Source organism: Calliphora vicina, chromosome 5, assembly GCF_958450345.1.
Source record: "Calliphora vicina chromosome 5, idCalVici1.1, whole genome shotgun sequence".
NCBI classification, from domain to species: domain Eukaryota; kingdom Metazoa; phylum Arthropoda; class Insecta; order Diptera; family Calliphoridae; genus Calliphora; species Calliphora vicina.
This window is the reverse complement of record NC_088784.1, coordinates 72,007,737-72,033,786: the sequence shown is the minus strand read 5'-3', so window position 1 is coordinate 72,033,786 and position 26,050 is coordinate 72,007,737. Positions and strand designations below refer to the sequence as shown.

Sequence of the window (26,050 nt, the reverse complement as noted above, 5' to 3'; positions counted from 1 at the left end):
TTTACGATTTGTTAATTCATTATTCTGCAATCGGACCAGTAGCTTAGAAGATTCAGATTTATTACAACTTTTTTGCAATTGTCCCCACTGTGCGTAGTCACATTATGTACTGGTTTCTAATGTAAATATTTGATTTCTTTTGTTTTTTTGTTTACCACAAATTGTATGTTTATTTTGATAATAAAGTAATATGACACTTTCACAGCCAAGGTTTATTTGTTCGGCCTAATATTGTGGTTGAAATGTAAGAGTATGTAATTGTGCCAGATAGTTATACAAATATGTAATTAATTGAATTAAGTCAATAATTAATTTAACAGGTTGCCACCAAAGCCGACGCGAATTGTCTATTGTTAACAACAATAGAGAAACACAAAGTAAGTGACAAAAAAAGAGGTCAAAACTATTACGTGACTAAAAGATTTTAATTAGTAAAACACAAAAGCAAATATTAAATTTGGGAATTGATACTTGCATGGATTGAAGTAATCAAATTAGAAACAATAGAGTTGGTTTTCATAAATATTCAGAGGGGAAAAGTGGAAAAAATTTTAATAATTTATATGTTAGTATCAGCTGATTACCAATTAAGATAAATATTAATTCCTATTGGGACGAAACAAAAATGTTTTATAAAAAGAATATTATTTCACTTTTGCACAGTATAACAACTAGATAAAATTAAATAATTATTAACATTTTAAATCTCAATTTTATTAAAAAGTGAACTTTGCATGTTTGCTCACTAAACTAACGATATATAAATTGTTAAATTTCAATTAATTACAACATCTTAGTTATTAATATTTATTTAATACATATATTTTATTTTTCTGTTTTTTCTTTTTAGGTACGAAGGCGTCCTCAGCAGCAACAGCAGCAAATGCAACATAATTTACAAGAAACTCGATCATACTGCACCAGTGAGCCCAGACTTAGCGAAACGGAAACGCCACCACAAAGAAGAAAACTTTCACAAAGAAGGCCACAACAACACCGTAAGTACACTTGCTCATATACATACATACAAACATATATACATTAGGATGTCCTTAAAATGGACTTTAGAATTAACCCTCAACATCATCAAATTTAAAAAATTCAATAATTTCGCACAGATGTACAAATATAAGAAAACACATATTTTGTGTTATTCTTTGAATGAAAAATTGGAATCAGGAATTATATTTCTTCTGATAGTACCTACTCCTTCTTTAGCTAGATATTCTAAATGATGCAAAGACGTCAAAGTAGAGGTTGTAATTTTGGGATCACGGAATCATACGCAATAGTCGCACTATGACGTTGTAAGACGCTCCTAAATCTGGCTCATCTGTTCTGACAATATTTTCTGTACCAGTTTCTATATCCGTCTTATAAGTAAATCTGGAAAGACCACTCAAAACATATAATTTATAGCCCCACTTATAGTTTCCTGGTTTTTTATCACTTCAGCATATTACACACATTCGTGGAGCATATTTGCTCATATACGCATGGTCGTTTTTCTCGCGGAACTTTGGCATATGCTTCATTTAAACCTTCTAAGAAATCATCGATTATACTTAGACAAAAATCTTGTTTTAATCAGACCTGCAAAGTAGGCATCAGCTCCAGAGAGAAAGAATTCAGAATTTGGCGCAATAACCAAAACGCAGAAACTATTTCGCTACGCAAAAATTCACATTCACTGACCCGGTCGATAAAGCTAACCTTTAGCTGAATTATTCGCAAGTAATTTTCACGTGCTGGAAAGTGATCAATCACTGCCCGAACTCGAAAGAGTATTAGTAACTATGTCAAATATATTATTTCGATCTTGCGCTGTAAAAAGGGTTTTATCGGATCTCAACGTAAATTAGTCTCCTGGGCCAGATGGCATATCAGTGCCTTTCTTGAAGCAGGGCTCTTCGACGTTAGCTCATACATTACCTAACCTTTTCAGCACTTCATACCGTGCCGTCTTATTTCCTGTATGTTGGAAGGTTGCTGATGCAACTCCAATTCCTAAAAGGAAACCCTGAAAATTATCACCCAATAGCAATTTGGCACTTTCCAAAGTTATGGAGAGTATGGTTAACTTCGACCTAGTGAAATATTTAGAGTCCAACAATTTACTAAGCGACCGACAGTATGGCTTTCGTAGAGTATGCTCTACGGGAGACTTACTAACCTTCCTATCGGAAAAAAGGTGTCGTTCCATATTGCTTATTGCTTTTGGTGTCGGTATTAACTTCTCTCGATTTATATCGAGCTTTCTCAGAAATCGCACTATATGAGTTGTAATAGATGAAATCGCCTCAAACGAGTTCAAGATAAATTCAGGGTTACCGCAAGGCTGCGTTCCTTCTGCTACTCTATTCCTTATTTTTCTAAATGACAATGACGATTACTGCATCGCAAAACCTTTTTTCGATAGGCATTTCCATATTATAATACCGAACAGGGATTTATGGCAGCGCTGACTCTTCCCTCCTTACGAGGGCATAAAAATCCTACTTTAGGATACCTAACTTCTGTACTACTCTTCAGGCGGAAATTACTACCATTAAACATGCATCCAATTGGCTGAGGTATTAGCGAACATCTGGTTATATACATATGTACAGTGGGGAGCTCAAATGAGTACATGTTTCTATTTTGTGCACTTCTTATGGAATAAAAATAAAACTAATAAAGCAAATCCAAAAATTGTTTCTGTCATTTATTTTATGTTTAATATTTAACAAAATGAATTACAATTCAAAACAAAAAACATCCAGTTCTAAATAAAAAAACAGACAAAACTAAAATAACTCGAATGTACTCAATTTTGCACCCCACAATAACTTTAGGGAAGAATTGCATTTTTTAAAAAAATTTTCAAAATCCTTTATTACGTAAATAAAATTTTACACGCATTGGTATATTTTCTATAAATTTTTCATTAACTTTTTTTGGAATACTCTCTCTCTCTCGTGCTCAATCCGTTGTTAAAGCTAGTACAAATTGGTAGGAGTTAATCGGTATTGTTTCAACCGCCAATTCACGATTCACTAAAAATTCTCAATAGGATTGAACTCAGGGCATTGAGCTGATAACTGCATTAATAAGAATTTTTTTAGGAACACCATTCTTTACGATTTTTGACGTGTGTATTGGGTCACCATCCTATTGAAAAAGTTTTGGATTTGCTTTATTAGTTTTATTTTTATTCCATAAGAAGTGCACAAAATAGAAACATATACTCATTTGAGCTCCCCATTGTATGTATATTTACTAATAGCAAGGCTACCGTTAACGGAATAGCGGGTGTCTTCATGACATCTAGGTTAACCGAGGAATGACGGGTATCCCTAAATGAGATAACGCTAAAATGGGTCCCTGGATCAACGATGAATCTTACACGAATCTACTTCTTCATCTGGGAATCTGGTTGGTTTAACCCGAATACAGCGGAAGTACTATCAATATCCTGCTGTTTACCCCCTGGGTATCACAATGGGATCGGCTGTCATAATGAATAAGCAGGAGACTGTATCTCCCCTTTTCTGACATTTCCCGGCTCTGACAAACCTGAAGGAACGCATCCTCGGAACCCCATTCCTTGATTGTATGATCTATCAAGGATGAATCTACTCCTTCATCAGGGAATCTGGTTGGTTTAACTCGAAAACAACGGAAGTTCCTTGGCTATCACAATGGGATCAGTTTTGAATGGACCCAAGTGTGCTGCTTGATGAGTGGCTTCCCACGGAACCTAAGCTAACCAAGGATTTTTTCTTGGAGGACATTTGCTGTTGTCATTGAAGTGCAGATAATGTCTAATCTTTTCAAATTTATTGGCAGTCATGTTTTGTTGAATAAGCGGAGTACCAAGGACGGAATTTCATACAATGTAGTTAATGTTGGGATTTTTCTGCACCAAATAGAGAAATTTTCTTCATAAGTTCCTTTGCAAAAATAAGTATAGAAAGAGCTTTATAGGAGTTTCCAGTTCTGAAATTTCCGAACTCAGTACCTCATTGCCGCTGAACGTCAGCTGGTATGCATTTAGTTCAAGATTCCTGTTTTGCCGCTGTAATGTTCTCTTTTCAGGCTTTTGCCATTTTTCGGCTGGACCTGACGAACTTGAATGATTCTCTCTGGATGGTGTTGATTCTTCGTCAAGAATAGAATAATTCATCTTCCAATGACTCTTCAATAAATTCCCCAAGATCCGGATCAATTTTCGGATCAGAAAAACTGTAATTTTCTTCACCAACTTCAAGGAATCTCCTCGTTACTAAAGTAATAACTGATCTTTCAACACTTACCTTACGGACAGACTCTCGCATAGAAATCGAACGCAAAACTATTTTGCAAAAACTATTTATAATTGGAATTATTTTCAACATTTAACTTGTTTGATCCAAAACTCGAAACTTCAAATAAAATGTGCAACCTCTAAACGTTGTCCGAATTTGATCGCTTCTCCAGCATTCGTTTTATAGATGACGAAGAACAAAGTTGGAAGTATCAATAATTGAATTATTCCGGTATAGGGGCCATCCTATTGCACATACACAAACCCACATATACCTAAATATGTACCCAGAAGTTTAAAAAGCGCCATTTGGAAACCTTACTTGTATCATTTGCACTAAATTTCACAAGCATATTCAGTAACAAACAATAGTCAGATATTCGCCTAGAGTTTTTGAAAATAAATTCAAATAAAATCCTCTAAAATATACCACTTCGATGGCCACATGTAATGCAGAATGTGGCCGTTGGAGTACCAACTCCCTGATGATGCAGAAAATGCAAAAATTGAGACTAAACTCACATGCAATCCTTAATAACAAATAGAGAGCAATACAAATAATAACTCTGTGGCTTAGTAATTAGCGCATTTGACTATAAAACGAGAGGTTATGAGTTCAACTCCGCTCTCTGGAAAATTTAGTTTTTATTTTTTTCTCAAATTCTGGAATATTAGCGCTATTGAATTTAATAGCGAAGTGATAAACCTGCAATGACATCCCCATGTTAAATTCACCAATCAATAATGTTGTTCATGTGTTGAAAATTCACTAGTAGTAGTTCTCAGTGGCTTCGACGTGACGGAACTAGTTCAATGAACTGCAGGGTACATACACTTGTTTACCGAAACTAAGTACATACAAGAAAACATAAAAAGAGAGTAAAAATGAAGTGAGTGTTAGAGATAGATAAAAAGTTGGATGAAACTTTGAACATACTAGACTACACATACAAGTACCATGTACTCATACCATAAGTACAAGAACAACTGCAACTACTTTAACAAAAAGTCAAAAGTTTTGAGCTTTCTAAAGGAATTAATAAAGAACAACTTGAACATATTGGATTCATGTAGATGTTGATATGGAATCGTTGAAAATACATCACATTTGCAAGCATTTTTTTTAATTCACTTTATTTGTGTTCTTAAATTGGTATCTAAAGTGAAGATAAGTGGACTTCCGTTTTTAAATTTTGATGACAGACTCCACAGAGCTCTCAGGATTAATGCGGTGTGGTTATTTTTTTCAAAGATTTAAATAAGATTAAATTCCTCAATTAAAAAACATTATTTACTCCTTATAGTTAGCGAGTTATACTCTTAAATTTCAAATTTTTACCCTACCTTGATTCAAGTTTTTCAAAATATCCGACACAATCTATGCTCGATTTCTTTAAAATTTTGTAAGTTAGTTAAACAAAAATTAAAAAACAACCCCACATCTTTGCGGGGTGGTAGATAGAATATACGAAGCATTGATTACGTTTGGTTGTCTGTGTGTGGTCCTATGAATTTTCGATTGGGCCCTCTGTATAAGATCAATATTGGTATTTCTCGTTCGCAGTTGGGCTCCATATGTCCAAATTGGTTTTAAAACGCTTCCACATTGGATGACTTTATAGCCAAGGCTTAATTTTGATTTGTCACTGATCAATCAATAAAGGCTACAGGCTTTTAACTTCATGTAAAGTCTCTTGGTTTCTATGTGACTACGCCAAGTAAATCGCCTATCTGAGTAAATACCAAGGTATGTAACATAATCGGACTGAGGTATATTAACATTGTTAAATGTGAGAGGTGGACAATTTCCTTTCCTTAGCGCGAATGCACAGTGGGGCAGAATCGAAATTTGTTGAAAATAAATCTGGCATTTCTAAACGGCTGGTCCGATCGTGATAAAATTTTACGTAAGCGTAGCCAAGTATTTGAGTTTAAGTAATTAAAATGGGGCCTACAAATTCTCGGGGCGGCGCTATGTAGGCTGAAAGTAGGGTACCTTCCACATGTAGAATGTTTAAACACGTGCCATTTTTTTATTTCAACGATTTTTATATTTTTGGAAAACGCTTGGCTAGATCTTGAAAAACATGCGTGCGTGTGCTATTTATCTCTTATAATTTCCGAGTTATAGGCATTTCAAAATTGAAATTTTAAAATTTGCCCATAACTTTTTCCACTTTTTTAAAAATATAGAGCATAATTTTGGACCGACAACTAAATTACTAATAATATACAAAAAATTTCAAAGCAATAATAAACGATTTTCAATTAAAAAATTTAAAAAAAAAAATAGTAGATTTTTGCTGTTTTTTGGGCGAACAGGTGCCTTAACTCTTTTTCTATTTTAAAAAAACTTTCTTTAAGAACATATAACCATTTTATGTTTTCCTATAAGACATTTTTGCTGAGAACATTTTGGTATAAAAACCATGTCCAATTTTTTGATTATGTCGTCCCTACGTACTTCGAAAATTGACTTATATTTTTTATCAAAATTTCAACTTCGGGCCACATGTACTAAAATCTCAAAGCTGGGATTAGAAAACGGAAAGCAGCTTTAGAATCCTTGATGTGTTCTCTATTTAACCCCACAGTATTTTCCAAGCCCCGATGAAAATGTGAACCCTGTGGGCAAAATTGTAAAAGTACCATTTTTGGGATTTTCGCTTTAATTTTTAGGAATTGCGGAATTGATTCCCTTTGACCTTTTGACTAGTTTTTTTACACTTTGTTATTTAGACTGACAAATTTAAAAAAAATTTAAAAATTTCATTGTGTTTCCCAGCAAAAACTTAGTAATGACTTGCAATTACTGAACAACTTACTTTTCAATGACTACTTCACACCACCTGTATTACATATAAGTAGTTTAGCAATGTCTGACATATAATCTGATACATAAGTACTTGTTTATGAGCTGATTTACCAAATTCAGCATTATTTTTTGTTGATTAAAATCTAATATAAATTGATTCCTTCTTGAAAACTTTCAAATATTTTCAAAAAATATGGATAGAGTGTCCGACATTTTTTTTTTTGGAATTTCGGAACGCATACCTTCTAATTTCTTTATACATATAGTTAAATATGAAATTTTGTCTTTCTATCATGATTGTAACCCGTGCCGACTTGCGATTTAGTTTTTTTCAGTTTTTGTAAAAATTTTGCCATTAAATAATTATTTTTGCAATTTAATTTAAAAGCATCGATATGTGTACGTAATTGTCGTTCTAATAAGATACAAAACACAAAAATTGGTTAAAAAATGTTAAAGTTATTGAAAAATCTCCAGGCCATTAACGTGTCTCAGGCCACTAGAACAAGAAACGTAGGAACAAAATTAACATATTTTGAGAAATATTAAAACAAGAGCGTATTTTTACTTCAAATATATCCATAGTTATTTGTAAATGAGTTTTTGTCCTCATTAACCTATTCGCAGGTATGACCAAAAAAAAATATTTTTTTTAACGGCAGTTTCAAAACTCCAATTTCAAATTTTTAAAAATTATGTTAAACAAATTTCAGAATTTGTTGATCATCACTTGTAGATTTATTGTCAACATAAAATAAAAATATGAAAAAATTACGTCAATACCTCCTATAGTTTTTCCGTACCTTCGATTTAAATTTTTAGATTTTCGAGAAAAACTAATTTTTTGGCCATATTTTGGCGAATGAGCCGAATTTCCTTACTGTTATGATTTTTAAGTAAAAGCTATTATATTATAGTCCATGTCATTTTAAATATAGTCTGAAAGTTTTACTAAATTCGGAAAATGCCAACCCTTAAATCGAGAAGGTCAAAAGTAAAATTTTTCAATATTTGTAATTTCTCAAGGAAAAATAGCGAAATGTTATATATTTTTGGTCCGATTTTGATGAAGCTCAAGAAAAGTATAACATGAAGTCTAGTATTTATAATAATAGCACAAAAATTAAAATTAACCCTTAATAGCACTTGGGGCTAAAAAGACACTCTGCTTTTAAAATCACGAAAAGCGACCCTAAAATTCTGAAATGGCATGTAGAGTAGATCATTTTCGTAGAATAAACTTATAGTCCAGCTGGTCTGAGTTTTTTTTTACAGTGTGTCAAAGTTTTAATTTTTTGATCGAAGTGAGCTTATACTAACTAAAAAAAAGTTGTAAGCTAATCTCTGAAGAATTCTTATTGTCAGAGTTATACAAACTAACAATTTTTTTTTACATTTATAATATTGCATTTATTATATTTCAAAAATTAAAACTTTGACCAACTGTAAAAAAAAAAACCAGACCAGCTGGACTATACATTTATTCTACAACAATTATCTACTTAACATGCTCTTTCATAAAATGCAATAAAAGTATGAAAGGATTCATAGTTAGAGTTCCAGAATTGAACTTGAAATTTTTCCCTTATACAATTTAAAATCTATCCAGTTTTGTGTACTAAGTACTACTTTATTAAAGTGCTAATTTGAGCACAATTTTCCTTTCCCTTAATTTCCTTCACAGAAATCTAAATGAAAAACTGAATACAAAATTTTATATATTCAAAAGATTCATTAGTTTGCCGGTCAATTGCCCCCGAGACGATGTCACAGACTGTGACAGTGTGACTGCTGCAAAGAGAAAATAAATATGTATTTTCATGGCACTGAAAAACTTTTGTAATTTTATTTGTTTGGATTATTAACGCATAATTTATCCACTTAGTATTAAGTTGCCATAACAGCTGCTGTACAGACATTACAATTATGACCCAGTCTCGGCTTATTGCAACTCGTATAAGAGCTAAAAGGGCATGACAAAAGGGACATTATCATTATTTTGGTATTATTATAAAAAGCACAACCATTATGACATTTTTGAACTTTGAAATAGCAATGTTTGTATCCATGTAATACTTATCTGTAAATACTATTTTAATATTTAAGTTTTTTCTTTGTTAGTTTACTATGTTTTAATACAACTTACGTGATAAATACTAGCTATTGTAGAAGTACATAACTGGGAATGTGATTAAAATTAGTTTTCTACATGATTGTCATATATTTTTAGTTCAAACTGTTGGTACTCTGCTGATTTGATAGTTACACTGTATCCTTTTTAATTAGTAAGTTTCAAGGTAATCTAATAAGGTTAGAGTACATTTTCGTCCAAGTGTCCCTAAGTAGTCTATAAAGTAGACAGTGGTTCTTTATACAGTCTCAGTTATGCTTCAATTGTATGTCTTTATAAATTCCAAGATAAGCTTCAATATTAGGTCTTTATATAGTCCCAGTTAAGCTGCAGTCGTGGATGTTTGTACTGTCCCAGTTATACCTTAATCGTGGTTCTTTAGACAGTCCTGGTTAAGCTTCAGTCGTGGTTCTCGCTAGTTCGAGACTCTTAGCAGAACTGCAGGAAAACACATAACTGTCCATATAATTTTAGTGGTGTTTGTGCATCATAAAAAAATCTTATTATATTTTTATGGTACTTTGGTCTTTAAAAAAAATTCTATTCCACACAAATCGGATTGAAATGAAACAAAACAAACTAGAAACAAAGTTTTAAAAGAAAGCTAAATAAAAAACAACAAAAGTCAATTTGTTTAACACTGGTTGTTGTTGTTGTCATGTTAAGTATTTAACTTTATTATTGTCTGGTTTCAAATATCTTTCTGTTTCCGTCCGTCTGTCTGTCTTGTGTCACTGTCATGCAGATACTACTTGTTTTCTCCATTTCCATTACTTACCTGCAACATGTTTTTGAAAGTTCACATCATCAATATGCAAATATTTTGAAATGAGTTGACACACAGAAGGCTGCAGCAACAAAAAAGTTTTTAAGTAAATATTAACATAAATTATTGTAATAAATATCGCTACGTGTAAATGCTAAATAAAACTCATAATTATGTAAATGTTGAAAAGACAAATTAACAAATTCTCACACACACACAAACGGCTTAAATGAAGAAAATTTAATTAACAACAAACATTTGTTAAGCGCCATATGTTGTCGCCGGTATTATTAATATTAATCATACGCCATGTGCTTCAGCTGTTTATTATGGTAAAATGAATTAAATATTAATCATACGCACCACTAAACTTCATCTCAAATCAGCTTAGTGTATGAAGCAGAGAGAATAAATAAATTAACAAATTATTGCTGAAAATATTAAATTGAAACAATAGAAAAATACTCATTCCAAATTTATGAAAACTTGGTATACAAGTTTTTTATGGTCATACATAATAGTAATGCTTATGTACCGCACTCGATATTGACAAAAAATAATTATCCTTGAACAAAGGATATCTCAAAAAATATTTTCCTGAATTATAAAAATTTCCTAATATTACGAAGCTTAACCAAGCAACTTCAACTTAATATTTTTAGGTATATCTTTGTAATTAGTTATTCGATTTTTATAAAATTATTCTTAATTAAATCGTAAGGACAGTTTTCTAAATATAGAACCAAAAAGCTTTTCCTAAGGAAAAATGTTAATAAATTTAAACAATTAGGGGTTTCAAATGGCCTGCTAAGATCATATTGTCATAATTTCATAAAATATTATGATAGTTTAAACACATTTTTGTTCTGTTTCTAACACAAAAGTTCTAAATAGGGTTTGGGGTAAGTGAATTCCTTGGGGTACGTAAAAATATTGTTGGAAATTCCCGGGATATTTAAATTTTTTTCCCTTGAAAAACAAGAAATTTAAAATTAATTTAAAAAAAAAACTTTATAGATTTAAATATAACATCTTTGTTTGGTGAAGGTCTTGTTCCAAATTTAGAAATAATAGTAGAGGTTTTACACCAAATTCAAGAAACAGTAGAAGCATTAAGCCGAAATTAAAGCATTTTGCTCTCTTTATGAATAGCGTAATGATGAACAGTAAATGTATGAACGCCTATTTGACCACAATGTTCCCTCATCTGTTCAAATCGATAATGATGATGTTTCCGAAATACAAATGGAGCAACATTTTGAAAACTAATTAGAATATTCAATCAATATTGAAAAAGAAAACATTAAACATTTAAAATCAAATTTAAACTATCATAATATATTAGGACAATATAACTTAATAGCAGACCGTTTGAAACCCCCAATTATCCATTAATATAAAAATATATTCCTTAAAAATATTTAATTATTTCATATGTCAATATCTATATTGTAAAATTAGTAAAAATTTGAAAATGTTTCAAAATGGCTTAGTAATACTATTTTCCAATACAAAATACAATATTTTGAAGTTTGTTTCCTATAAAAATTTTCATCAGCACTATTGAAATTGACTATTTTTTAATGGTTTTAGAAGTTTGGGGTCATTTTAACCCCAAGTGCTATTAAGTGTTAATTTTAATGCTCTTTTTGTAAATACTAGGCTTTGTGTTATATTTTTCTTAAGTTTCATCAAAATCGGCCCAAAAATATATAACATTTCGCTATATTTTCATTAGAAATTTAAAATATTGAAAAATTTTACATTTTACCTTCACGATTTAAGGGTTAAAGTTTTCCGATTTTAGTAAAGCTTTCAGACTATATTTTAAATTACCTGCACTATATTATTCTGAATAGCCTTTACTTAAAAATCATAAAGTAAGGAAATTCGGCTCATTCGCCAAAATATGGCCAAAATATTAGTTTTTCTCGAAAATCTCAAAATTTAAATCGCTCGTCCGGAAAAACTATGGGAGGTATTGTCATAGTTTTTTCATAATTTTATTCCCTTTACGTTGTCAATGAATCCTCATGTGATGACCAAAAAATTCTGAAATTAATTTAACAAAATTTTTAAAAATTTGAAATTGGAGTTTTGAAACTGCCGTTAAAAAAAATATTTTTTTTGGTTATACCTGCGAATAGGTACACGGTATCCTACGAAGACAAAAACTCGTATACAAGTAAATATGGATATATTCTAAGTAAAACTAAGCTTTTATTTTAATATTTCTCAAAATATGTTAATTTTGTTCCTACATTTCATGTTCTAGTGGCCTGCGACACGTTAATGGCCTGGCGATTTTTTAATAACTTTAAAATTTTGTAATCAATTTTTGTCTTTTATATCTTATTAAAACGACAATTACGTACACATTTTGATTCTTTTAAACTAAATTGCAAAAGTAATTATTTAATGGCAAAATTTTTACAAAAACTGAAAAAACGCATTTTCCCCCTTGTAAATACACCTCAAAACTAAATCGCTAAGTCGGCACGGCAAATATAAGTTTACTTATATTTTTATATCAATATGGAAATATCCTCGGCTATCAAACTAATTTTTAACTTAAAATACAAGTCAAGTTTTTCAAATTTATTATTTATTGAAAGTATTAGCCATTGCACACTGTTTTTTCCCTTTTTTTTTTGGCATAAAGTAAATTTTTTTTGTTTAAGTATTTTAAAATTTTGTTGATTTTTAAGTTTTAAACACCCTAGTTAAAAAAAAAATATTTAACTTTAACATGTGGAAAGAAAGCTTATTATGTACCACACATTTTATGTAAAATTGGCGGGAAAAATTTTGCGACTTTGATTGTTTGTTCTGGCGAAAGTTTACACAAAACTGAAAAGGATTAATATGGAAAACGTTTGTATGTAAAACTATAGTTTACCAATGTTTGTGACATTGTTATGTGTTTTTGTCCAATTGTACCGTGTTTTTATACCCTTCAGCTTCGTGAGAAGGGTATATATAAGTTTGTCATTCCGTTTGTAATTTCTACATTTTTCATTTCCGACCCTATAAAGTATATATATTCTGGATCCTTATAGATAGCGGAGTCGATTAAGCCATGTCTGTCTGTCTGTCTGTCTGTCTGTCTGTCTGTCTGTCTGTCTGTCTGTCTGTCTGTCTGTCTGTCTGTCTGTCTGTCTGTCTGTCTGTCTGTCTGTCTGTCTGTCTGTCTGTCTGTCTGTCTGTCTGTCTGTCTGTCTGTCTGTCTGTCTGTCTGTCTGTCTGTCTGTCTGTCTGTCTGTCTGTCTGTCTGTCTGTCTGTCTGTCTGTCTGTCTGTCTGTCTGTCTGTCTGTCTGTCTGTCTGTCTGTCTGTCTGTCTGTCTGTCTGTCTGTCTGTCTGTCTGTCTGTCTGTCTGTCTGTCTGTCTGTCTGTCTGTCTGTCTGTCTGTCTGTCTGTCTGTCTGTCTGTCTGTCTGTCTGTCTGTCTGTCTGTCTGTCTGTCTGTCTGTCTGTCTGTCTGTCTGTCTGTCTGTCTGTCTGTCTGTCTGTATGTCTGTCTGTCTGTCTGTCTGTCTGTCTGTCTGTCTGTCTGTCTGTCTGTCTGTCTGTCTGTCTGTCTGTCTGTCTGTCTGTCTGTCTGTCTGTCTGTCTGTCTGTCTGTCTGTCTGTCTGTCTGTCTGTCTGTCTGTCTGTCTGTCTGTCTGTCTGTCTGTCTGTCTGTCTGTCTGTCTGTCTGTCTGTCTGTCTGTCTGTCTGTCTGTCTGTCTGTCTGTCTGTCTGTCTGTCTGTCTGTCTGTCTGTCTGTCTGTCTGTCTGTCTGTCTGTCTGTCTGTCTGTCTGTCTGTCTGTCTGTCTGTCTGTCTGTCTGTCTGTCTGTCTGTCTGTCTGTCTGTCTGTCTGTCTGTCTGTCTGTCTGTCTGTCTGTCTGTCTGTCTGTCTGTCTGTCTGTCTGTCTGTCTGTCTGTCTGTCTGTCTGTCTGTCTGTCTGTCTGTCTGTCTGTCTGTCTGTCTGTCTGTCTGTCTGTCTGTCTGTCTGTCTGTCTGTCTGTCTGTCTGTCTGTCTGTCTGTCTGTCTGTCTGTCTGTCTGTCTGTCTGTCTGTCTGTCTGTCTGTCTGTCTGTCTGTCTGTCTGTCTGTCTGTCTGTCTGTCTGTCTGTCTGTCTGTCTGTCTGTCTGTCTGTCTGTCTGTCTGTCTGTCTGTCTGTCTGTCTGTCTGTCTGTCTGTCTGTCTGTCTGTCTGTCTGTCTGTCTGTCTGTCTGTCTGTCTGTCTGTCTGTCTGTCTGTCTGTCTGTCTGTCTGTCTGTCTGTCTGTCTGTCTGTCTGTCTGTCTGTCTGTCTGTCTGTCTGTCTGTCTGTCTGTCTGTCTGTCTGTCTGTCTGTCTGTCTGTCTGTCTGTCTGTCTGTCTGTCTGTCTGTCTGTCTGTCTGTCTGTCTGTCTGTCTGTCTGTCTGTCTGTCTGTCTGTCTGTCTGTCTGTCTGTCTGTCTGTCTGTCTGTCTGTCTGTCTGTCTGTCTGTCTGTCTGTCTGTCTGTCTGTCTGTCTGTCTGTCTGTCTGTCTGTCTGTCTGTCTGTCTGTCTGTCTGTCTGTCTGTCTGTCTGTCTGTCTGTCTGTCTGTCTGTCTGTCTGTCTGTCTGTCTGTCTGTCTGTCTGTCTGTCTGTCTGTCTGTCTGTCTGTCTGTCTGTCTGTCTGTCTGTCTGTCTGTCTGTCTGTCTGTCTGTCTGTCTGTCTGTCTGTCTGTCTGTCTGTCTGTCTGTCTGTCTGTCTGTCTGTCTGTCTGTCTGTCTGTCTGTCTGTCTGTCTGTCTGTCTGTCTGTCTGTCTGTCTGTCTGTCTGTCTGTCTGTCTGTCTGTCTGTCTGTCTGTCTGTCTGTCTGTCTGTCTGTCTGTCTGTCTGTCTGTCTGTCTGTCTGTCTGTCTGTCTGTCTGTCTGTCTGTCTGTCTGTCTGTCTGTCTGTCTGTCTGTCTGTCTGTCTGTCTGTCTGTCTGTCTGTCTGTCTGTCTGTCTGTCTGTCTGTCTGTCTGTCTGTCTGTCTGTCTGTCTGTCTGTCCGTCTGTCTGTCTGTCTGTCCGTCTGTCCGTCTGTCTGTCTGTCTGTCTGTCCGTCTGTCCGTCTGTCTGTCTGTTTAAATCAATTTTCTGAAGGCCCTAGATATCTCCGGGATCCAAATCTTCAACAATTCTGTCAGACATACTTTCGAGAATTTTGCTATTTAAAATCAGCAAAATCCGTCCATAAATAACGGAGATATGAGCAAAAATCCGAGACAACCCCTGAAAATTTCATCAAAAAACAGAATGTATTGCATGCTTTGACAAAATAGCAACAAAATTATGATTGGATGAGCAAGCTTTGTGTATTGTGTTTTTTTTTGTGTTTGGTTTCTTTTGGCGTTGTTGTTGTTTTTTATACAATTGTATAAAAAAAAATTCTGAAAAAAGTGATCCTGCAATAATGGAAGTGGTAGAAGATTCAAGTGAAACTAATTTTTGTGAAGAAGATGTGGAAATTAATTATTTTAGTAATGCCAAAAAGAAAACCTTACGTGAACAATTAGGAGAGTGGTATCATAGAAATAAGCCATCGCGTAAAAGTTTTGATGAACTCTTGGCAATTTTAAAAGGAGAAGGGATAGATGTGCCATTAAGTGCTAATGCATTTTGCAAGAAAAGTGATTGTTTAATCGTTTCTCAAATCTCCCCTGGGTTATATTCCCATTTTGGAATTTCCAAACAATTAGAAAGGGTTTCGCATTTATTGAAAGATTGTGACGAAATATTGGTTGACATTAATATTGACGGCCTTCCATTGTTCAAAAGCTCAAAAATGCAATTATGGCCAATTTTGATGAAGGTCGTCAATATTACAAGCTTGTCTGTTTTTCTGGTAGGAGTTTTTGTAGGCCGAAGTAAACCTAACAATATTGAAGAATTCCTCCAAGAGTTTATTCACGAACTAGACAGTTTGATGAGTAATGGACTAAAATTCGGGGAACAAGCTATTGCATTGAAAATTAGGTCAATAATTTGTGATACCCCGGCAAGAGCTTTCGCGTGTGGCATCGTAAGCCACACCAGTCGCCATGGATGCACAAAATGCAATCAAATTGCAGAAAAAGTTGATGGCGTTTTAACTTATTCTGCGAAATCAGGGGTGCTTATTTCTGACAGTGATTTTGCATGCAGAAAATATTTAGGACACCATCAAAAAAAATTTTATGAAGAAAAGAGTCCATTTGAGAAAATTAATTTAGGAATGGTAAGTCAGGTGCCGCTTGATCCAATGCATCTCGTTGACCTGGGAGTGATGCGAAAATTTCTTATTCGGATGATTACAAATAAATGTATTTTTAAAATAACTGAAGGTACTAAAAACGAAATTTCTGATCATTTGAATGACCTTAAAAAATATATTCCAAAGGAATTTTCTCGCACTCCCAGAGGATTAGATGAAATATTTCATTGGAAGGCATCTGAGTTCAGGCAGTTCTTATTGAATACGGGAATTGTTGTTCTTAAAGATCGAGTGCATGAAGATTTGTACTATGAATTTTTGCTACTTCACTGTGCTTGCAGATTTCTATCATGCCCTAGAACTTGCCAAAGGAACTCACAGAATGCCCAAATTCAGCTTGAACTTTTTGTGGAAAATTTTCCAAATATTTTTGGGCAGAATAGCGTGTCATACAATATACATGGTCTGTTACATCTGAGTGAATGTGTTAATAAATTTGGTCCGCTTACAAACTTCTCAGGATATCCGTTTGAAAACTATCTTCAAACTTTAAAGAAGTATGTAAAAAAACCATCAAAAATTTTGCAACAAATATCCAATAATTTGAAATTTGAAAATATGATTATTAAAGAAAAGGAAGTAATGTATAATCGAAAACGTGATGAAATAGTGAGTCTTACAACGAAACAATACTTCTTTTCCAAAAAAGCTCCTAATAATTTATGTGCCATTCACCCATTTGTTCCTATTTTAATAACAGGTTTTATTGAGACTGGGTTTATTGTAGGAAAAAAATTTAAAGCAATCGAAAGCTATTTCAGTGAGCCATTTGATTCCTTTTCGATTTTGGGAACATGTGTTGTTGATCCGAGCTGCCTAGGCGATGAAGAAATATTTGAAGAAAATAAAATTGAATGCAAGCTCGTTGGTTTACCTAGAGGTGAAAAAATAGTTTTGCTTCCATTATTGCACGGGTGCTATTAAAATTTAAGAATATAAAAACGTTTTATATGCTAACAATATGACTACATACATAATTAAATATAAAAGAAATAAAATAATAAATATACATATATCTAATAGAAATAAATAAAAAACAAAAATATATAAATAAAAACAAAAATTATAAAATATTAAAAGAGAAATCTTAAAAAATATACCAATTATGAAGCGCATTTGTCTGAGCACTATTGGTAAGTATCATCATTTTCATCATTTTCATAACGTTTGTGTTGAAAAAAAAACTAAATAATTTCAATATTTTTATACCAAATTTTCCACCAGTACAAATTTTCATTATTTTACTTGTTTTCATTCCTACTTTTAAGTCATGAAATGTACTTGATTTTATTAATTTAATCTCATCAAACACCTTATAAAGGTATACCTTAATTTTGTATTTTTTATTATAGTAATATATTTTTCCAAAAATTAACATAAATAAAACTGTTTATAATTGAATTTTAAAAAAAGTGGTTTTTAAATAATTTCGTATAAACCAATATTTAATTAACTATATTCTAATTCACTACAAATTGGTTGAAAAATAAGTAATTTGTAGTCAATTTAAAAGTCATGCAGAGATGGCCAATTGACTACCGCCTATGACATGCCTATGTTAAAATAATGTGTCGGCGACAAGGAAAATAGTCACTTAATCAACTAGATGTGCTTATTAAAAAACCAGTTTTAAGTTACTTATAAATTAGTTTGATTTCCTACAGGGAACTAAACATTTGTTTGGTTGTGTGTTGGTTTTTTTGACAAAAAAACAACAAAACGTATGCTTGGATGTGCAAGCTTTGCGTATTTTGTTTTTTTTTTTTGTGTTTTGTTTCTTTTGGCGTTGTTGTTGTTTTTTATACAACTAAACGTTTGTTTGGTTGTGTGTTGGTTTTTTTGACAAAAATTCAACAAATCGTATGTTTGAATGTGCATGCTTTGCGTATTTTGTTTTTCTTTTGTGTTTTGTTTCTTTTGGCGTTGTTGTTGTTTTTTATACAATTAAACGTATGTTTGGATGTGTGTTGGTTTCATTGCCTTGCGTATTTTGTTTTTGTTTTTTCTTTTGGTGTTCTGTTTCGTTTGGCGTTGTTGTTGTTTTTTGTGTTCTTGATAAATTTAGGATGCTGTACGTTGAAAGTGGGCAATGTACATACATACCTATATACTTATTATAAAAAATAATAATGCATCCACAACAAAGGTGAAGGGTATATAAGATTCGGCATAGCCGAATATAGCACTCTTACTTGTTTTATATGTATTTTTAGAATGAGCTTAACAAGTGTAGTTGTGTTTCGTTGATCAGTACTTTTGCATGGCAAAGCGTTGCAAAAAGTTGTAAGTGAGTAGCTATTAACCAAAGTGTGCAGATTAATAAGAAACTAATTATTTTTGTCCGAATGCATACGTTTTCGAAAAAGTCAAAATTTAAAAATTATATTTTTAGTGGAAACGTCAAAATGTCAGCCAGATCGGTTATATGGCAGCTATATGAAATAGTGAAATAGATGACTTCGTAGGTCATCTTAGGAACATAAAAAATTAATACAAATCAAATTTCACTTCAATAGCTTTATAAACAAAAAAGTTGGGGCAAATCGGTCGGAACGGCCAGATCGGCTATATGAAATAGTGCCCCAAATAATATGAAATCATATGGCAGGTCACCTTGGGAGTATAAAAAATCTATACAAACCAAATTTCAATTCAATTGCTTTTAAATTAGATTTTACGCCAAAAAACGTAAAAAACAGTGTGCATTGTTAGCTATGACCTTTCTAGCAACATGTAGATTCCGAGCCAAAAGAACTGCTCATTTTTTGAGGCATCGATCAAAACAAATAGTAGTCGGACGGGGTACGAACTGGACTATAAAGCGGGTGAGGCAAAACTTCCCAACCACTTCATTCTAAATACTTCTTAACAGGTATTGCAACATGTGGCCAAGCGTTGTCATGATGCAACAATTGCAACAAGTGACAGTTCTTAAAAAACATAAATTTTGAAGTTCTGCAACAATTTTTTAATGGTTGTGGTTTGCAGAGTAAGAGAAAAAATACAATTTTCAAAAGGCAACGATTGTGATATATATTTGTCCCTATTTCCAAACCACAATCATTTTGACATTTTCTTTTGTTTGTTTTCAATTTGCCATTTACTTATAAATATGTTGTAACTGATCGGCACGTTCATAATGAATGGGTTGAATTCTGCTACCATAGAACAATACAGGGCGTAACCACCCCGACAGGCATTTGGCACATGAGCCCCACGAGATGTTCTGTTCATTAATATATTTTTTTTTGTCACACAGCCGATTATGTTATCAATACAAGTAATGTTGTTTTTGTGCACTATTATTGATATTCTAACACCAACTAATTTATTTTTTGAATAACAAAAATTAAAAAAATTAGCACAAAAAATACTTTCACCAAAATATTTTTGGGAATTTTAGAAAAACAATTAATTATGACTGTCTCTGATCATATGTAAAATTAAACTGTAGTTTTCGGTAAACGAAAACAAAAGTTGGTAAAATATCAAAATCGATTGCTCTGTTTTTAAGTTAATCAGTGTGGGCAGATGTGGTCCTATGGCGTTTGGTCCCCCTTCTACCCTACTTCTTAAGTAACAGTTTGTTGGAAAATATACTATGTATTTTCCAAAAGTAACCTTTATCTTATGACAGTCTTAAAATCCCATTTCTTATTTTTGGAATGTTTTTTTTAAATTAAATTAAATTAATTTTTATGAAAACCTTATGCAAAAATTAAGGACATGAATATAGAGATATCCTTAATCATAATCAAATTAATTATCCTTTTCAGATAAAAATGCTTTTTTTAATAATAAATTACAATCAAAATCATTCAAGGATAAAACTTATTCAATTGGTTTAAAAAAAAACAAAAACTAAATAACTTGTTTTCAAAATTTCAATTATCTCGAATTTTATAAATGTTTTTAAGCGATTTAAGAACAAAACATATTTAAGGACAATCTTGGAAAATGGAAAATATTTGTATATACGCTTCACCATGAATGGCAAGGCTATATATAAGTGTGTCATACCCTTTGTAATTTCTACATTTTTCATTTGCGACCCCATATTTTGCAAAAAAAAGTGATAATTTTCCCAGGCTCATATCTTGCAAACAGTTCGGAATTTTGATGTACTCTCTGAGGCGAAGCTGTAGTCCCAAATCTATGGAGGCCCATAAAAAAAGAGCATGACTTTTGCCAAAACTGGGAGATACGGGTCTTTCTTTTTGATCTTTTATCAGGTAGTGTTGTCCGTATATGGTTATATTTCCATGACTCAAAAAATTATAATTTTGTTTTATAAACCTTTGATAAATTTAAAAAATTGTTTATGCATATGGGGGTTAGTGTATTGTACGCGCTGTTAGACTAAACATCAGCTGTATTATCAGTGTTTTTAAAGTGTGTAATATAAGTTTGTGATTTCAAAGATAGTTACTATTAAAATTGTTGTGTAAATTTAAATAAATAAAGAGTTGTTACAAATTTTAAAATACTGATTGCTTTTATTTGCAACTAGCTGACCCGACAGACGTTGTCCTGTCTAAATTAAAAAAAAATACAGCAGTTTGAAATGGGTAGAAATAGTCAAAAAGAAAAAAAACGTATTGCTGAATGATGATTTTTATTCATATAGGTTTGAGTTATGTTTTATTTACATTTGATTTTAAAATATGTACAATGAATCTTATGGTCATAGAATAAAATATACATAGAAGCGTTACTGAGAGACAAAGAACCTAAGACTGTTGTCAAAAACCTAAGTCTTGCAACAACAGAATACATGTAAATCAATGTACATATTTTGAGTTTTTATATATATAAGTAATCGATTTTTGTTTAGAAATATGAGTGATCATAGATCGAGCTCCTTTCCTTGATTAAACGCTTATTGGCAAAGTTATTAGCGAATTTAGATATTTTGAATTTTTATATAAAAAATATATTTTTTGTAATAAATATGAATGATCACAGATCGAGCTCCTTTTCTTGGTTAAACGCTTATTGGCCAAGTTATTTGTTTAGATGAGTTTATTCATCAGGTTTTTTACCGCAAGTCGGGTGCCATTACAAATACGTGGTTGGTTTAAGTTTCGTAACATTATGGATACCGATCAAACTTTCAATTGGAGATTATGTGGCGGTAATCCGGATAATTCCAGCGAGTTTAAAAACTCGATTGGATAGTTTACGACGTCATCTTGGAATCCACCGATTTGAACGTCATCAATTCGACAGCAATTTCAATTTGAATCTTAATATTCAATTCGTCGACATCAGCTCAACCAATTGTGATTATTGTAATTTTGTGCATTTGTTTGCAAACACCTTTCGAATGAGTTCGGATTTTGATTCGGTAAAAAAAATCTGGTCAATGTTGTAGAAGGCGGTCGATCAACTCATTGTAATACATTCTCCTCAGTAAAGTACACTCTTTGACCATTTTCCAGATGTGCAGCTAAAATATTAGTCTGACACCCACCTTAAAGTATACCGATCGACTTAGAATCACTTTCTGAGTCGATTAAACAATGTCCGTCCGTCTGACTGGCTGGCTGGTCGGCTGGCTGTCCACGTAAACCTTGTGCGCAGAGTACAGGACTTTATCGGTCATAAATGTTTAATTTATATATGTATCTTCACAAATTCATAGCTCCTATTCCGAAAATCACTTTAACATGCATAAATCGCTTAAAAATTTTGGTATACACACAAAATTCAACATAGTTAACTTTAATATAGACATAAATCACACGTTATTTTACTTAGTGTAGGGTATTATATGGTCGGGCTTGACCGACCACACTTTCTTACTTGCTTTTTCTGTAAAAACTTTTGCGGACTATTGCGAACTTAAATTGGATTACTATATACATTTAAACAAAAAATTAGTCAAATCGGTTTTGGGCAAATCGAAAAAAGTGGTCGTTGTCAATTTATCCTTCAGTAAAAACTTAAATTTGATAACTACCAACATTTAAACAAAACCTTAGCCAAATCGGTGTAACCGTTTTCCGATTTTAGATAAATCTTTTACGATTTATCCACTTTTTACAGTGGGCGTAAAAGTAGGCGTGGTCAATTTTTCATTCGTTAAAAACTAAGTTGGACTATGACCAACATTTTAAAAAAAAAATTGTCTAAATCGGTCCGGCCGTTCTCAACTGATGCAATTACCAACGAACGAAATTTGATTTTTATTTATATAGATTAAATGAATACGGTTTATTTAAAGGAAATAAACCACCGTTTTAAAAGGTAAAAAAGTAACAATATTTTCAATTTTTATCTTAAAGTATACTTTGGTGCTACCACTTAATAAATAGTTGAATATAGTTCTCTTACTTGTTTAAAAAAAACTAGGATACATATGCTTAAAATTTGAACCTGTATAAATACCAAACTAAAGCTAATTTCGAAATTCTGGTGAACTTTAAATTATGTATGACCATGGAAAACATTCATAAGTACCAAATATTATCGAAATCAGAAGAGTAAAAATTCAAAAATATTATTTTTTTTGTTGAAATTTTTAATTTTCTTCTTAAGAAAAATAATATTTTCTTTACCTTAATCACTGCATAATACATTTAAATTCAATCCACACTAAATTTAAAACGTATATCCTTAATTATAAAACAAAACACAAAATAGCTATAAAAAACCCAAATGTCTCTAGACTTTTCCTTTAATACTGATGTAGATATATTGTTAATACTGTTTTAAAGAACAAAAAACGACTGTAAGAAAAAGGAAGATGTATAAAATCAATTTAAATAAAACAAGTATATCCTTCGTTAGCTTACTTTTGTAAATATTAAGTACGTGAGTGAGTGAGTGAGTGTGTGTTACAGAGTATATTAAAATGTTTAGATGTTTTTGTAGGTTCATTATCCTTTTTATGTAAAACAACAATAGGATTCTATTGGTAAAAGTACACATGCTGCAGCACAGACATACGGACACATATACAAAAAACGTTTATACGCATGAATTAACTGTAAACATGATTTACACACATACAATGCCACACAGCAGCCGCCAGCCTGTAAATATGCAATAACAAAATGTATAAACTTGCTTGGTGTAGTGTATGAAAATGTTTTTCAGTTATTGTAATAGAAAAACCTTAATAACACACTCTCACGACACCAGCAATACCACAAACAGACACTTTTCTTATGCATAGTCATTAGGGTGGCTCCTTTTAATAAATATTGAAGTCAATTTCAGAACTTGTGAGCAGCGAAAATAGAAAAACTTGAATATAAGGTCCAACCTAATAGTCCTGCATACTGTCCTTATAAACTGTATTTTCAATTCTTGGTAAAATGTATAAGTATTTCAATATGATGATGTGCATCATCATCATCTTTGCTTGAATTTTATACATTTCTAAGAATCAGTTACTCATGTAGTAATTTGTTGTTGGTTTTAATTACATGTGAGTAAATGATTCCTTAATTGATTTTGATGCCAATGAGATTAATGATCAAAACAAAGCCATTAATAATGAGTATCAAAATGACCTGAGCAATTAACAAAGAAGCGTAGATATTTTTTATTTAACGATTCAATGAAGCTGAAAACCAATGTTTTACTTAACACTTAAGGATAATAAAAAGAGAAATGAAATTGCTGGGAAATTTATTGAAACATTTTAATTCAAGTTACTAGCAACATAGTTTTACACAACTTTAAACTGTACAAACCTTTTGATTTCTGTGGAAATTTGACAAATAAATAAAACAATTGGATATTTCCGAAAATAAAAATATGTTCCTTGATATATTTTGGGTTTTAGTTTTTTTTATATTTTCAAATTTGTGGTTCGCGAAATTAAAATAATTCAGCCTAACCACAAAAGCCTTAAAGTCGATTTTAAGTCCATAAAGTTGACTATTATTTTAAATTTCGTACCATTTAATTCTTTTTATATTTTCAAATTTGTGGTTCGCAAAATAAAAATAATTAAGCCTAACCACAAAAGCCTTAAAGTCGATTTTAAGTCCATAAAGTTGATTATTATTTTAAATTTCGTACCATAAAAAGATTTTAAAATATGATTTAAAACACTGTTGTATTATTTTAAAACACAGATGTAAATGAATCATTCATTTTTGAATTAATTCGCGAATCATTCACACCAAAAAATGAAATGAATATAATTTGAATCAATTCAAATGAATTTGGTAAAAATGAATTGCAATTCGTTTCCAATTCATTTGAATGAATTGTTTTTGAATTAATTCAAATGAATTAGAAAAAAGAATTAGCTATTCATTTGAATTGAATTCATTTCCAACTCATTTGAATTGATTGAAATTTGAATTGATTTTGTAAGTAAATCTACTGTAAGCACTGTCGTTTTGTCATTCAACTAATTTTTTATGTAAAAGACAGCAAGCATTACATTACATCCTGATTTTTGATTATTTGTGGAAGATAGTTTTATTTTTTTGAATTAAATATTAGCAAAAAGTTTGTCGTTGGGTGGTCGTGGGTCACAAAATTTCAAAAATTATTAATTGGTTCTTGAATATTAAATGTGTTGTGTCGTTCAGCGTATTTCAAAATGAAAATCAGTTCTTTTTGAAGAAACAAACTCCAAACACCATGTTTTCATTGATCAGGCGCGGATACAGGACAAGGCTTTTTGTACTGGATATTTTCATATTGGTAGGAGAAATTTTTCATTCCCCCTAGAGATTTGCTCTTGAATTTGATTGATTACAACTCATTTTTGATTCATTCATTTGAATTGCTAATTCTTTTTTCTAATTCAATTGAATTAATTCAAAATCAATTCAATTCAAATGTATTGGCAATGAATTGCAACTCATTTCTGCCTAATTCGTTTGAATTGATTCAAATTTCATTCAATTAATTTTTTTCAATTCAATGAATTAATTCAAAATTTAGCTAATTCATAATGAATTAAAATCAAAAAAGAATGATTCATTTACAGCTCTGTTTTAAAATAAGCTTTTTGTTTTGAAATTTAAAGTACGTTTTGTTTCTTTTCGATATTTTTTATTTTTTTTTTATTCATATTCATTGGAAAATATTTTCATTTATTGTAATGTATGAGTTGGAAAAACTTTTGAAAGCTTTTTTAAAATGCTTCTTATGTTACGAAAAAAAACAAAAGTTCTATTTTAAAATTTACTTTACTTTAACAAAAATTTACTTTAAAATTTCTTTTATAGTTAGGCTGATTGTTCACTACTTCGTACAGAGTAGCAGTTAGCTTCAATGTTAAAATTTCCTACATTTTTTAATGTTCAATTTGGGATTATTAAAAACTAAATGTAACAAAGCACTCACATGCGCTCTCAGAGGGAAATAAAAAAAATCAATCACATACAGTGTATTTATTCATTATACGCTCTGGTGATTACAGAAATTATTTAAATCCAAACATTTGTGAAAACAAAAATATGTATAAGTGAATTAATAACAGACTTTAAAATGTTTTATTAACATTGTGAAATATTCATCTACAATTGGGTGCCTATCTTAAAAATTTGGGATTTATAATAGAATGGCGTATCTTTTGAACGTTGTTTTTGTTTTTAATAACTTAATGGAGGTTGTAGGCCGTTTTCAAATATTTTGAAACACCCTCAAAATTTTGAGTTATTTTGAAAAAACGGTTTTAGGGTAGGTCGTAGTACTTTAGTTCCTCTAACTCACACATTTTTAGACTGATTTCAAAATTTTAAACAATTATAGTTTGGTAAAGAATTAAGCTTTCATAAAATATATGCATAAAATCTATATTCCAAGAAATGGTGTAAGTTTTT

At 31.9% G+C, this 26,050-nt stretch overlaps 1 protein-coding gene across 2 annotated transcripts in view; it reads left to right on the top strand.

The window, feature by feature from the left end:
- Positions 1-26,050, top strand: part of LOC135962094 (GTP-binding protein RAD) — a 113,349-nt gene that overhangs the window by 31,857 nt on the left and 55,442 nt on the right. For both annotated transcript variants that reach the window (XM_065513834.1, XM_065513833.1), the window contains exon 2: positions 851-998. In XM_065513834.1, the coding sequence (XP_065369906.1) occupies positions 851-998 (148 nt within the window). The remainder of the gene's footprint in view (positions 1-850; positions 999-26,050) is intronic.